At 31.5% G+C, this 14,810-nt stretch overlaps 1 protein-coding gene across 2 annotated transcripts in view; it reads right to left on the bottom strand.

Annotated features, from left to right (window-relative positions):
• Positions 1–14,810, bottom strand: part of LOC109046270 (band 4.1-like protein 4) — a 49,193-nt gene that overhangs the window by 18,418 nt on the left and 15,965 nt on the right. The window contains exons 2-6 of one of the 2 annotated variants that reach the window (XM_042733303.1): positions 12,714–12,818; positions 8,150–8,201; positions 6,551–6,629; positions 6,353–6,450; positions 5,395–5,515 (exon numbers count right to left, since the gene is read on the bottom strand). In XM_042733303.1, coding sequence (XP_042589237.1) covers positions 5,395–5,515; positions 6,353–6,450; positions 6,551–6,629; positions 8,150–8,201; positions 12,714–12,818 — 455 coding nt within the window. The remainder of the gene's footprint in view (positions 1–5,394; positions 5,516–6,352; positions 6,451–6,550; positions 6,630–8,149; positions 8,202–12,713; positions 12,819–14,810) is intronic. The other variant, XM_042733304.1, reaches the window with a different exon arrangement.

Genomic DNA, 14,810 nt, shown 5'->3' with positions numbered 1-14,810 from the left:
GAGTGGGTGTGTGAGAGAGGAGGGGCGCTGGACGAGTCAGGGCTGGCGGCGTGTGATGGGGCACACCTGAAGGAAATGGGGGCCTCATCACCGCCGCTGTTTAAAAGCCCACGCGCCTCTCCTCGGGAGAGACCGGTCTCTTCCCCGTGCATGCACACTGGTGTCCTCGTGGGTCCAGGAAGGGTGCGTTGAGGGACTCCCGCGCCACCAGAGACGTGAGCTGCCGGACCCGCGGTCCGGTCGAGAACCGCACCCGTCTACACGGCCGTCGGGCCAGGATGCCGGGCCGTCCATCCCCTGCAAGCGCTGCGGCCAGCGAGGAGGATGAAGCCGCTAGAAGGAAGCCGCCGCCCCTCGCGCCCCGGACCGAAGAGGGGAGCGCGTGCGGCCCGCCGGACTCTGCCCCTTACCTGGACCCTTCCTCCATGAACACTGCCAGACCCCCACGAACCCCGCAGCACGACGAGGACACCAGATTCCCTGTTGTTTTGGACACTCTTCCCCTTTTGGACACTTTATTTCCCCTTTGTTTGGTTTTTTCTGTTAAATAAAAACCTCTCCGAGGCCTGACGCCACGCCCACTGTGTCTGTCGTTGGCTCGTCCCGTCACAGTTTATTTCTTCATCTCTCAATCAGCATTGGATTGCATTGCATTATATGTTTGGATCATTTCAATCTCATCTTACTGAGACATATTATTGGAGATATAGAGTGGCATGCGAAAGTTTGGGAACCCCTTGCAGAATCTGCACCCTTGAAGATCAGGGTAAATTGTACTTAATTTGTTTTCTGGGAAACATGCAAGTATCTTCTGTTGCTTCCAAATGGCAGTACTAAATGAAAAAAAATATATATATTTCAATAAAATAAGAAAACTTTGGTTGTCTTCATTCGGTTCAAAAGTTTTCACCCCCCCGGCTCTTAATGCATTGTGTTTCCTTTTGGTGCATCAGTGAATGCTTGAACCTTTTTTAATAGTTATGTCTGAGTCCCTCAATTGTCCTCAGTGTAAAAAGATGGATCTCAAAATCATACAGTCACTGCTGGAAAGGGTTCAAATATGCAAAAGACACTGGAAAACTGAAGAATCTGCAGGAGCTGGAGGATGTTTCTGAAGAACAGAGCTCTGTTTAACTGTTCAGAACAAACAAGGGACTCATGAACAACCATCACAAATCATTAGGTGACCACACACAGTATTAAGAACCAAGGGTTCACAAACTTTTGAACGGGGTTATTTTAATAATTTCAGCTATTTTGTTGTCTTGTGGACTAAATGTAAACATCTTTTATGTAAAATGTCTTACTCAGGACAGTATTAAATAAAAAATAACATGCATTTTGTATGATCTCTCTTATTTTGTTAAAATTATTCACATTTTTACAGATTCTGCAAGGGGTTTCCAAACTTTCTCAAGCAAAATATTTTTGCTCACTTTGGGCCTCTAAATAAATCTGAGCTGTTTTATTCCTCTTCAAGTAGGAACTCCAGATTCCCAACTTTTGTTTTTAGATTTTCTTATATATCTTGTCTAAAGGCTTGATAAATCTTCATTTAATTATTTCATATGTCAGGCTTTACAGGGTTAAATGTTCTCTTGCAACAAACAAGGATTTACTGTCAGCAAATATTTAAAATACCAAAGTAAACAACAGCAGAGTGTATTCAAACCGCAATCACTAACTCACTGAAGGATTGAATGTGATTTTCAGTGTTGCTTTTTAAAACTATTTGAGGAAATCAGTGATTTGTAAATGTGTGTTTGTCACGGATTGAATAACAGACTCATTCCAGTGAGGTCAAACCTGAAAGCAGTCGTGCTGAAACAATGTTTATTTAACCTACTAACACTAATGCAGGAATGTGAGTCAGAGCATGCTCTTAACACAACAATAAAGATTAGAGAAAAATATATAGATTCCGGGAAACATCCAAGAACAGACCCTAGAAAAAATGCATACATGCAACTTCGAAATAGATAAAAAAAAAGCTAATTTCAATATTTATTAAATATTAAATAAAACAATATTTAACTTTAAAATAGTTTTTTATAATTTAAAAAAATGTTTTTACATTTTATTAGTGTATATATAATTGAATATTTTGTTTATTTGTAATATTTCATATTTATTTGTATAATATTATATTTATATCTATGAAACAACTGAAAAAAGATGAATACTACTTATACTATATATTTATATTTCATTTTATTTTTATTTTATGACACTCTGTTATAGTATGTGAACTTATGTGAATTAAGTGGAAATAATTGAGCCATATATATATATATATATTGCAAACATTTTATTTGTAATCACCTGAATGTAGGGCAAAATTTTGTTTTATGTGTTTGTAATTGTTTTATTGTGATACTTTTTGTGCTGCCATTATATATATATATATATATATATATAGTAATGTTAATATATGTTTATGTATATATATATATATATATATATATATATATACACACACACAGTGTATGTATACGTATATACATATATACACACACACATTATAATTTATATACTGTATGATTCTTCACTAAACAATGACATGTTTACTAAACATATCATTTTTGGTAGAATTCATAATTATAAAAAAAAAAAATGCTCTGAATACAGTAAATGACTGCATGCTCTGTTGTGTTGCTGTGGTCACATGTGCATGAATGCATTAAGGATTCTCCTCACAGCGGCGGTGGGGCTCTGCTGATTGTAGATGCTCTATTATAAGTGTCCGACCTCATCATTTTCAGGCCCCCTGGGGACTCGCTGCATTCGTCTCTTTCATGCGGCTGCATATTGCTCTTAATCGCCGTCGCTTCCGGTGCACATAGAAAATATGATGCAGCACAGCTGGGACTCCCATCATCCTTTTGTTCTGTCTCAGAGAGGGTCGACACACTTTAACTGCACTTCTCTCTGTCTGCGGCTGTGTGCAGAAGGGAACTATAGCGTACTGCGCACTCTGCCTTTAACTGTCATTTTGCATTATTGACACACTGTTTTCCTAATTAATGTTGTTCAGTTGCTTTGACGCAATCTTTTTTGTTTAAAGCGCTATATAAATAAAGGTGACTTGACTTGACTGTTTATATAGTATGCAAGTCAAACCATGGCATAATACACTTATGTCAATATCTCATCATGCTGCAAGTTTAACTCAGCAAGAGGTGTCCAGAAATAAACATTTTTTTTTTTAATTTAATCCAATTACTCAAATTGTGTGTAAAATATCTGAACATTTGACATTAAGCATAGTATATACAGACATGAGAATATATATGTGAATTTATATTTTATATATTTTCATATTTATAATATATATAAAACATAAGATATATATATAATATATAAGTTAAAAAATATAAATATATAATGACATAAATATTATATAAAAATATGATAATATTAAAAACATATATATATATATATATATATATATATATATATATAATATATTTATTTATTTATATAAATTCTCCTGTTTTATATGTACAACAATAAAAAATATATTTTAAAATAAAATGTATAAACATAATGACAAAGTAATATATAGATATAAATATAATAATATATAAATAAAATTAAATTTATATTTATAATAAAATGATCAAAATATGTATATATTTAACTCATTTTTACAGCATTTTATATAGATTTAAATAAATTATACAATATATAATTTATTAAATTAAATAAATAATACTTAAATCATAAATATGCTTATTTTTAAGCTTACATGTTTTATATATAGATATATATATATATATATATTATATATATAGATATATATATATATATATATATATATATATATATATGTAAATATATGTAATATGTTTTTTTATATTTATGTAATTCAGCAAAAGATAGAAGTAAGTGACTTAAAACCATTTTTAGCTGCTGAAAATACTAGTTTTCTACTAATTTTGGCCACCTCTCTCTCTCTCTATATATATATTCCTAAGACCTCCCTGTGCATTTCCTCTCTCTTCCCTTGTTATCCTCACATGTTTTGCTTTCTCATGTTTCCTGCTCTTCCTCCTCACACATGTTTAAGCGCTCCAGTATTCCTGATCAGAGTTTCTCATTTTACCGCTGTCTGTCACTCACAGTCTAAAACCCCTCGTGTCCGTCACTGTCTCTCTCAGCCTCCTCATCACTACCTCCGCCCCGGTCTCCAGTAAAAACACCTGACACCTGAGGGACTACAGCTTGTTTTGAGGGAATTCATTCTGAATGTGGTTCATGTCGTTGCATTTGCACACAAAGACACGCTTTAATGAAGTGATTTATCTAGCAGTGTTTCTGTTGAGGGAGGAATAATGAGTTTTCTCGACTGACCGGCTGAACTTCAGCTCCTCTTAACAATCAGCCGCTCACAATCACTCAGACGCTTTCAGGAGTCGAGTGGGATTTAAGAAAAACACACGACAATCAGCAGTCAAACACACAAACTCAAGCTACAAGATCGCACTGAAATATGAGTTTGAAGATGATTTTCAGTGTCATGTACAGTACTGTACATTCAAAACATTTACAAAAAAAGAGGATACACTTTCAATTAAGTCTGATTTCTTAACATTAGTTGATGCATTAACTAAAATGAACTAATGAGCACTTTTTTCATCACTTGACTATTGTTTATGTTTGTTAATAAAAAATACCGCTGATCATTATTTTAATGCACGATTATTATTAACTTAAACTAAAACCATTAAAAAAAAGTATTACTGAAATGAAATGACATATAAAAAGTACACTTTTTAAAGTAAACTGATTATTCAATTTCTTACTTGAATATGGCTGTTAAATACGCTTATTTTACAAGAAACTAATGCAAGTTTATTTAATTTGCATCTTTCATATTAAATAATAATATGAAACTTAATAATTGTATCATATTAAATAATATTTGTCATATTGTTTATTCTTCTCTATTTTTAAAATAATGAAATAAAATGACATTAAGTAAAGTGAAATATGATTTTTTTCATATTGCACATCCCTACTTTGTGTCATTCTTTTTTCTTCTTTATTTTGCTACCTCGTATAAATATATATTTTTAATAATTAATTAAATATTTACATTTTTAATAATTTTATGGTTGTATGTGTCAATAAACAAAATAAAATGACACAAATAAATAAATAAAATGATAACTATAATAAAAGAAATAATTATAGAATAATGAAATCATAAGATGAATCAAGGATTAAATAAAATTAAATTATATAACAAATTAATTTAATATTTTTTTTTTAAATAATGGAAAGAGCTTATATGTGTTTAAGAGTTAAACAGGAATGTGGAGTTTGATCTAATCTGGAACGGGATTATTACGGATGAAGGTGTGTGTGATGTTCTGTGCTTTCTGGACTTACATGAGTGTTTTATGAATCTGTTCGATGCTGTCCTCTAGTTCCTCTTTCTGGTCGGGGACAAAGCGATATTCAGACACGTAACCTGATGTGTGTTTGTACGGGTCGTAATCTCCGAGTTCAGCTGTACGCAATGACAAAGAGACACAACGACATATAATGTACTGCTGGAATAGTCTAGAAATAATCAAATTAAATATTTAAATATAATTAATAATTATAATTAAATTTAAATAAATAACATGAAATTATTAAATAAATGAATAAAATAATACTATACAATTAAACAAAATTAAACTATAGAATAAATAAAATTAAATGAATTAAATAAAAACAAATAAATAAAATGTAATTATAAAATAAATGAAATCAGACAAACAAATAAATGAATAAACTTAATGAAATTATAAAATAAATAAAAATATAAGTGAAGAAAAAACAATTCTCAAAATAAAAAATAAAAAAATTAAAAGAATTTATAAAAATGAATAAATTAAATGAAATTATAAACATTAAATGAAATTCAATTATAAAAATAAACAAACTAATAAATAAAATGAAATTATAAAATAAATAAAAATATAAAAGTAAATAAAATAAAATAAAATTAATAATTAATTTAAACTATAAAAATAAAATAAAATTAAATTAAAAATAAACAAAATAAATAAAAAAATTACAAAACAATGAAATTATGAAATAAAACTATAAAACAAAACAATTAATTATAAAAATAAAATACAACTATCACAACATAACAGTTAACTCTAATGTTACAGAAACATATGAATCATAAAACAATCATAAAACAACTTATTTTAATAATCTTAGAGAGCATCTTATAAAACAAGCTGGGAAGCCTGTAACTCATTTGCTGACACTTTATTTAAGTAAAAATAACTAGACTGAAATGACATTTGCTGTATTAAATTCCCTGTGACATTTGTGAATTTGTACGTACACTGAATAGCAAGCGCTCCCAGCTGTGCGCCGATGTTAAACGGACAGGGAAGCCTCCCCTGCAGGACGTCCTGCTTTACCTGCAGGAAGAACTCATACCTGACAGAAGACAGTAAAGAGCATTTAAAGAGCATGATATTAATGCATCTCTAATATGACTGTAGTGCTTATTTATGCTCACGCCACACAGAAAACACACCTTGTAATTTCTTCTTTTAGTTTACAAGGATCTTCAGCATAAAATTTAACCCCAAAGTAGAGCGTGAACGGAGGTCCAGCTGGAAAGAAGAAAACAACCCTTTAACACGCAGTGATAGTCCAGAAAATAAATATATAATATAGGAAATTAATTTACTGGTAACACTAAACCCAACAAGTCCTAACCAGATGCAATGCGACAAAAAAAAAAAAAAAAAAAAAATTAAATAAAAAATAATACGACACAATCACAGCCAATTAGAACATGATTTTTTAAGTAGAGCTTTTAGACCAATGAATTTGCGCAGTGGGCGTGGCTACACAGCATGATGTGACCAATGGCAACCAAGAGACTAATATTAAAATTTTCATGTACAAAGCCTGGTTAGGACAAATTATAAAATTAAATGAATACAAATTATGAAAAGAAATAAACTCGTAAAAAAAAAAGATAAAAAATGAAAGTATAAAAATAAAAACTAAATGAAATTATAAAAGTAAATAAATAAACATGAAAAAATAAAAGAACACAAAATAAAATTATGAAATAAATGAAATGATAAAATAAAGTGAAATTATAAAAATACTAATAATCTATTAAACAAAATGATATAATAAACTGAAAATCTAAAAATATATAAATATTATACAATAAACAAATGCATAAAATGAAACGTAAAATATGTAAATAAAATTAAATTATGTAAATAAAAACAAAATGAAATTATAAAAGTAAATGAATAAACATGAAAAAAATACAATTCTAAAATAAATGAAATGATAAAATAAAACATAAAACATAAAAATACATAATCTAGTAAAAAATATTATAAAATAAAAATGTAATATATATATATATATATATATATAAAATATTATAAAATTATATATATATATATATATATATATATATATATTATACAATAAATAAATGCACAAAATAAAACTTTCAAATAAAAGGAAATTATAAAAATAAACAAATCAATTAAATAAAAGAATAAATAAAATGAAGTCAAGTCAGGTTAAGAAGCACTGCCAGTGTTACACAGATTACATGCACTCATAATTAATTATAGAACTTATAAATAATAAAAGCAAAAACAAGAATTATAGGTAATTTTAAGCAGTTGCACAAATCAATTACATGTAGAATTACGCTCTACGTCTAATAAAATCTAATAGAAAGTGACCAATTTACCATTCTGCAAAACTACCACACCTGAACCAGCTAGTCAAGGTTATTTAAGATGCATTTAAAACAATACTGTTAGCAATATATATAATGCATTCATTTGAATTACTGAATTAAACAAATGCCTTGTCAATTCAGCCCTACATTCACATCAGTAAATATGCATGTGCAACTAAACACGCAAACATAATTGTATCCATTACTATTTATTTAGACGGGCTTAAATGCATAATTACTTCCAAATTATCATCTGAAATGCAATGTGAGTTTTATCAGGAGGCCTTTAGAGAATCATTACAGCGCCGATCCACACCGAAGATGAAGGATAATCATTAGGTCGAAGTGTTTCATTCCAGACCGTCTCTGATTTCTGAGCAGTATTTTAATAAAAAAACAGTGCATACTTACTTGTTATTAAATCTTTATGTTCAGCGAGTGTTTTCGAGGGATCGAGCCAGTACTGTAAACATAAGAGAGGAGATCAGATCAGATCAAAACATCACAAATGAAGCACTGTGAGTATTAATGCTTTAGTTTTAGGCTTGCAGCTGCTGAGATGTTCAGTCATGCAAGTGCTGGTATAATATGAGGCCTAATTAAAGCGGCCTCTAGATCAGACTCGTTAAAAGTGAGGGCGAGAGTCACTGTGCCCTCCATCAATAAAACATGAAGCTGCAGCACGTCAGAGCATGTCATGTGGAGCTCAACTACATCCCAACGTGTGCATTCTGTCATTCTTCAGCTGATCCTCATGAAAAGATTCCTCAGACTTTAATCGAACGCTGTGTTTGTGCGGGTTTTGATGCACAGACGCGCCTTTGTGGAAGCACTGATTGGTTCTTCAGCGCTAGTGTGAGACTTAAAACTAATGTGCAAAACTCACCCTTCATGATGCCAGAATCAATCCTGTCATAAAAACACAACTTACTGTATAATTAACCACGAATGTCAGGGAATTTGTCAAAATTTGAACGAATCAATCAAAAGTAGGTCAGTAGCCTTCTCACTAAATGAAGACATAAATACTAGTGCTGTCAAACGATTAATCGCACACAAAATAAAAATAAAATAAGCTTTTGTTTACATAATATATGCACTGTACTGTAAATACACACACATATTTTGAAATATTTACATGTATTTACATGTCTATAGTTATATTGATATAATTTATATTATAAACATGCATGTGTATACATAATAAATATACACAGTACACATATTATGTAAAAAAAAAAGTTTATTTTGGATGCGATTAATCGCTTGACAGCACTAATAAAATACATAAATAATATCTCCAGAACTGCTCTGAAAATCTCTTCATGAGTGTTTGACTGTTTCCGTCATGTCATATATACACAGAAACAAATCTCTTCACGGCAACCCGTCAAAATAAAAGTTCGGTTTAACTTGAAGAAACTGTGGTAGAAATATACAGTATTTGCTACTACAGTAGAAGCCTAGACTAAAAGTAACCATAGCGCATATATGGCCCCGACTAGAATATATGACTTAGTACAACTACTAAAAAAAAATATTATTTTTAGGGAATGATCACATAAAATTTTCTTCCATGTTTTAATTTTAACAGTAAACCTCTGTTTTACAGCACTACATTTTTTGCCCCAAAAATGAAAAGGTTTGTTTAATTTTAATTGGATTAAAATTAAAAGATAAATTAAATTAATTTAAACCACTGAAAAAAAAAAAAAAAAAAATAGGGCCCTATTGTTGTAAAAGGAAAAATAAGATCATTCAGATTTAAACCATTAAAATGATACATATATATATATATATATATATATATATATATATATATATATATATAAAAATACATACAATACGCAGTGTAATATTCAGTATTAATAAAACACTACACGCTCCATAATGCGCACACCACCCTAATATGGGTAAAAATGGGAAAAATAATACTTAAATTAAATTAAACATAAGCAAATCCGAAAGTTTTTCTCCAGTGTTTTACCACCTTTAATATAAACATTTACCACATTGTCACATTCTAGCCTTGTTATACTTATCTTTCAATAAAAAAACTAAAATTTTATGCCCTTAATGTTTTTACCCCATGGTATTGAAAATGGTATCAAATATCAATATTTTCCAATCAAAATACAAAAACACTGCGAGCAAAACCAAAAGTGAAGCTGCTATCAACAATGAAGGCATTTATTACAGTGATCTGCTCAATTCAGCTAATTAACATCTCACAGACTCCATAACGAACACAGCCTGAAGATCTTCCTCATGTTTTCCACTCTTGTCAGGTGATATTTCAGTGAAGTCAGGAGGGAACGCTATCTGGCGTCGCCTTGCAGACAAGATTGATATGCCATTTAATGAATGTGCAAATGAGCATGCATGAAATACTTTATACGAGCACAGCAAACAAGGTAAACCACATTTACACAGAGACAAAGCAAACAAACATACGTGCAAACAATAGGAAGTGAGTGAAGGTGTGTGTGCAGACGGGAAGAGGATTAGTGCTGTGCGTTATTCAATTAGAAAACGATAATTGAGTCGCTAAGACTCATCTAATAATCACATTAGAGCAGCTGCTGTGTTTCACTGAACTGAAGAGCTTAAAACAACAGAGTATCCATTTCCAACAACAAGGGAGGAATTTTTTTTACTACAGTCATGGCAGATGATTTGAACAAACCTTTACTACTTTACGAAGTGAATTTTCACTTGGTGAACAATAAAAAAAAAATTTTAGTGCTGTCAAATAATTAATCGTGATTAATCGCATCCAAAATAAAAGTTTTTGTAAACATAATATATGAGTGTGTACTGTGTATATTTATTATGTATATATACTGTAAATACACACATGCATGTATATATTTAAGAAAAATATGCTATGTTTATATATTAAATATATTTATAATTTAAAATATAAATATATAAATGTATATACATGTAAATATTTTCAAAATATATACTGTATGTGTGTGTATTTATATATACATAATAAATAAACACAGTAAATACTCATATATTATGTAAATAAAAACATTTATTTTGAATGCGATTAATCGTGATTAATCATTTGACAGCACTACATAGTTTAAAGAAATAAATTAGAGTTTTTATAAATGTTCGAAATAAAGTTTATGTGCCAAAAGCAGAGCGAAAGAGCACTACTCATTTGAAGAAATGTGGGTATTCATAAAGAATTTTATTATATTATTAATGTAGACATGTTTTAAATGTATTAAAGGAGTAATGGAATATAATTAATATATAGTTTTTTCTGTGATCAAGCTATAACGTTTGTTCATTTATTTTATACTAAATGTATTTAGACTACTGTTTTGCATTCAAATACCTAGAAAGCATGTACTTACATTTTCACAATGGTATTTCTAAGCGACAAATTTTTTTACGAATACTATTAATATTATCAGGCAACACAAACCTGTTTCTTGATTTGAAACAATATCACTCATTAGATATTATTTTGTCACAGAAAAGTGACTGGGAAAGTGTAAAAAACTAAAAAATGTGAAGTGTTTGTCATGTTCGGACAATAAAGAGTAGTTTAAAACCACAGTCTGTTTTTTACAACTTTCATTTAGGAGCAAAAATCTGCCTTTAAACTTGAATGAAATAAACAATTGACATTTATCATGATAATTATCGATATCGATCCTCGATCATTTTTTGGGCATATCGCCAAGCCCTTACTACTACTATTACATATTAATGCTAATTGAAATAAAGCAGAAGTAATATAAAACATGAACACTGGATGAAAAATTTAACTAAACTGTAAATTAGAAATGATGTCTTGACAACTAAATGAAATTAAACAAATGAAACCTAGACAGAAGCATACAAAACTAATAAAAAAGGAAAAAAGCACATAACAATTACTAGAACTTAAAACTACAACCGAAAACATAAATAAAAGCTGATTTAAAATATTAGCTACATATCATTAAAGTATATAAACAATATTAAAATAACACTGAACTGAACACCTTGGCAACTGTATAGTAACTTCCTAAGATTGTGATGACCCTAGAATCCTGCTTTGCACAAACACGCAGCTTAAACGTTCACCCAGAAATGTAAATAACTAGTTCATAACAAGAACGCAGTTTGTCCTCCTCTGGATGCAGACAGATGTTTTATTTGAAATGTCTCCATTGAAGGAATTCTCTGCGCCTTACAATTAGATGAAGCATCTATGAGTCAAGAGCGAGTGTAAAACACACCCACGCAGCAGAAACCACCGCACTACTGTGTAAATCACACCCAATTTTTATCTCCTGTCTCTTTTTACCATAATAACCATTCATTGAGCTGACAGATTTGTGTAAATGTAAGTTGCAGCGTGCCTCTCACCTATTGCATGCTCAGCAATAAATCCAGGCTTTTGGGACAGGGCCTGCAAGGCATTGTGGGAAACACCTCTGTCTTTGGTCGAGCTGATGAGGTAACGACTGTTATGTTCTTTCACAATGCTGCACTTTGCCTTACCCAAAATTTGGCCCCTGGGTAAACCGAACCACCTTTACCTCAAATGTGACCCTAATGCCTTAGCAAACTCTCTTAAAGGAATAGTTCACCCAAAAATGAACTCGGCCTCACGTCATTCCAAACCTGTTTGACTTTCTTTTTCTCCTGAAAAAAAGATATTTTATTTTGATGAATGTTGTGTAAATGTTTGGTTTTGGTTTGGATTTGGATTATTTGGACAGAAAGTACAATGGAAGTGAATGGGAACCAGAACTCGTCAGTTACCAACATTCTTCAAAAAATGTGTTCAACAGAAAAAAGAAACTTGACATGAGGGTGAGTAATTAGGTGGACTATCTCTTTTTTTTGTCCTTTATAAAGCTTTTATGTCGCATCATACAAGGGTGAGTAAATGATGCCAGAATCTGAATTTCTGCGGTGAACTTTTAAGAGCTGACGTGGGATAAAATCTTCAAGAACTCACCGTTTGATGACTGCGGTCGCAATAGCGAAGCCCAAAATACTCTGTTTCGGCGAGGTTCACGTGACTGAACACATAGTCCAGCACTACAGAGCCTTTGGTTGATTTCTGAGGAGAAACGTGAAATATGCGTTAGAAATCTCATCGTGAATATATTGTTTTCAGACTGCAAACAACATTAAAGAGATAGTTGATGTAATTTTTATGAAAATGTACCTATACTCAGGCCATTAAAAATGTAGATGAGTTTGTTTCTTCATCAGATTTGGAGAAATGTAGCATTGCATCAGTGTCTCAGCAATGGATGCTCTGCAGTGAATGGGTGCCGTCAGAATGAGAGTCCAAACAGCTGATAAAAACATCACAAGTAATCCACAAGTAATCCACAGCACTCCAGTCCATCAGTTAACATCTGGAGAAGACAAAAACTGAAACAAATCCAGCATTAAGACGTTTTTAACTAATGCTTCTTCCAGTGAAAAAGTCCATCTTCTGCTGCCTCTCAAATCTACCCACATGTTTTTAGAGCTGTTTAAACGCTGCTTGATCTGTGCAGATTTCTCTCCTGATTCAGATCAGACCACTATTTCTCTGGAGGAAGCATTATTATGGATAGAGGACTTGTATTTTAGTTGGAAGCAATGGTTTGAAGTTAAAAATGTCTTAATGCTGGATTTGTTTCATCTTTTGTCTTCTCCAGATGTTCACTGATGGACTGGAGTGCTGTGGATTACTTGTGAATTATTGTGATGTTTTTATCAGCTGTTTGGACTCTCATTCTGATGGCACCCATTCAATGGTGAGCTTTTCTTTAAATCTGTTGAAGAAACAAACGCATCTAATCTTGGATAGCCTGCCCTGAGGGTGAGGAAATTTTCATTTTTGGGTGAACTATTGCTTTTAATTTACAAGTTCGACTATACTGCATCTCTCCCGAAAGTGAGAGGAGGGTGTGTGTGGCTTTGTTCTGATTTAATACGGTGCTTGACGGTTTACTTTCAACCACAAACCGCACCTATCATAAATGACCCATGCACACACTAGTTACAGCATGAAAACAAACCGCTAATGCCAATAAAGCCGAGAATGACTAGGTAAACACAAGTAAAAAGAAGTCAGATAAAGGAAACACAATGACTAATCTGTCTGACGATCTTTTCCTCGTTTTTGAATATTGCTCTTAATGTCCTACAGTTGTTTGATATTTCTGTCCAGACACGCTGATGTGACCTTTATCTGACATAAGAGATAATCACTCACTAACACAGCTGTGATGTGAGCTGACACCAAAGTCTGTCACACCCTGAGAATGAGTTATAGACTTAACTCCTATTAAATACATAAAAGGAAAAATGCATGAAGATATAAAACCTTTTAAGTAAACATGTTGTTACAATTAGTGCTGAGCATATCACTGTTTACCTTTTTGGGTTGCCATGATTTTTTTTTATGTTGTTGAGAGAAGTCTCTTCTGCTTTAATTGATGAAACATACAGTAAAAACAGTAATAATGTGAAATATAATTACATTTAAAATAGCTGTTTTCTGTGAATAAATGTTCAAATGTAATTTATTTCTGTGATGTGCAGCTGTATTTTCAGCATCATTACTCCAGTCTTCAGTGTCACATGATCTTCAGAAATCATTCTAATATGATGAAGAAACATTTCTGACTATTATCAATGTTAAAAAAGGTTGAATATTTTTATGCAAACTGTGATATGTTTTATTTTTCAGGATACGGTGATGAACAAAAAGTTCAAAAGAACAGCATTTTATTTGAAATAGAACTCTTTTGTAACATCCTAAATGTCTTTACTGTCACTTTTGATCAATTTAATGCAATGTTGCAGAATATAAGTATTAACTTCTTTTTAAAGAACTCATAGTGATCTCATATTTTGAATGGTAGTGCATATCAACATATGTATGTCTTTGCTAGCAGCAAATCATCATATTAGAATGATTTCTAAAGATCATGTGACACTGAAGACTGGAGTAATGATGCTGAAAATACAGCTTTGATGACATGAGCGTCCCTGTTCTAGTAAATTCATGCAGCATGTACGTTACCACCAATAAAAGCTTTACTATGGTCAT

Source organism: Cyprinus carpio, chromosome B10 (assembly GCF_018340385.1).
Source record: "Cyprinus carpio isolate SPL01 chromosome B10, ASM1834038v1, whole genome shotgun sequence".
NCBI classification, from domain to species: domain Eukaryota; kingdom Metazoa; phylum Chordata; class Actinopteri; order Cypriniformes; family Cyprinidae; genus Cyprinus; species Cyprinus carpio.
The sequence above is the reverse complement of the archived record's forward strand: the minus strand, read 5'-3'. Positions and strand labels throughout refer to the sequence as shown.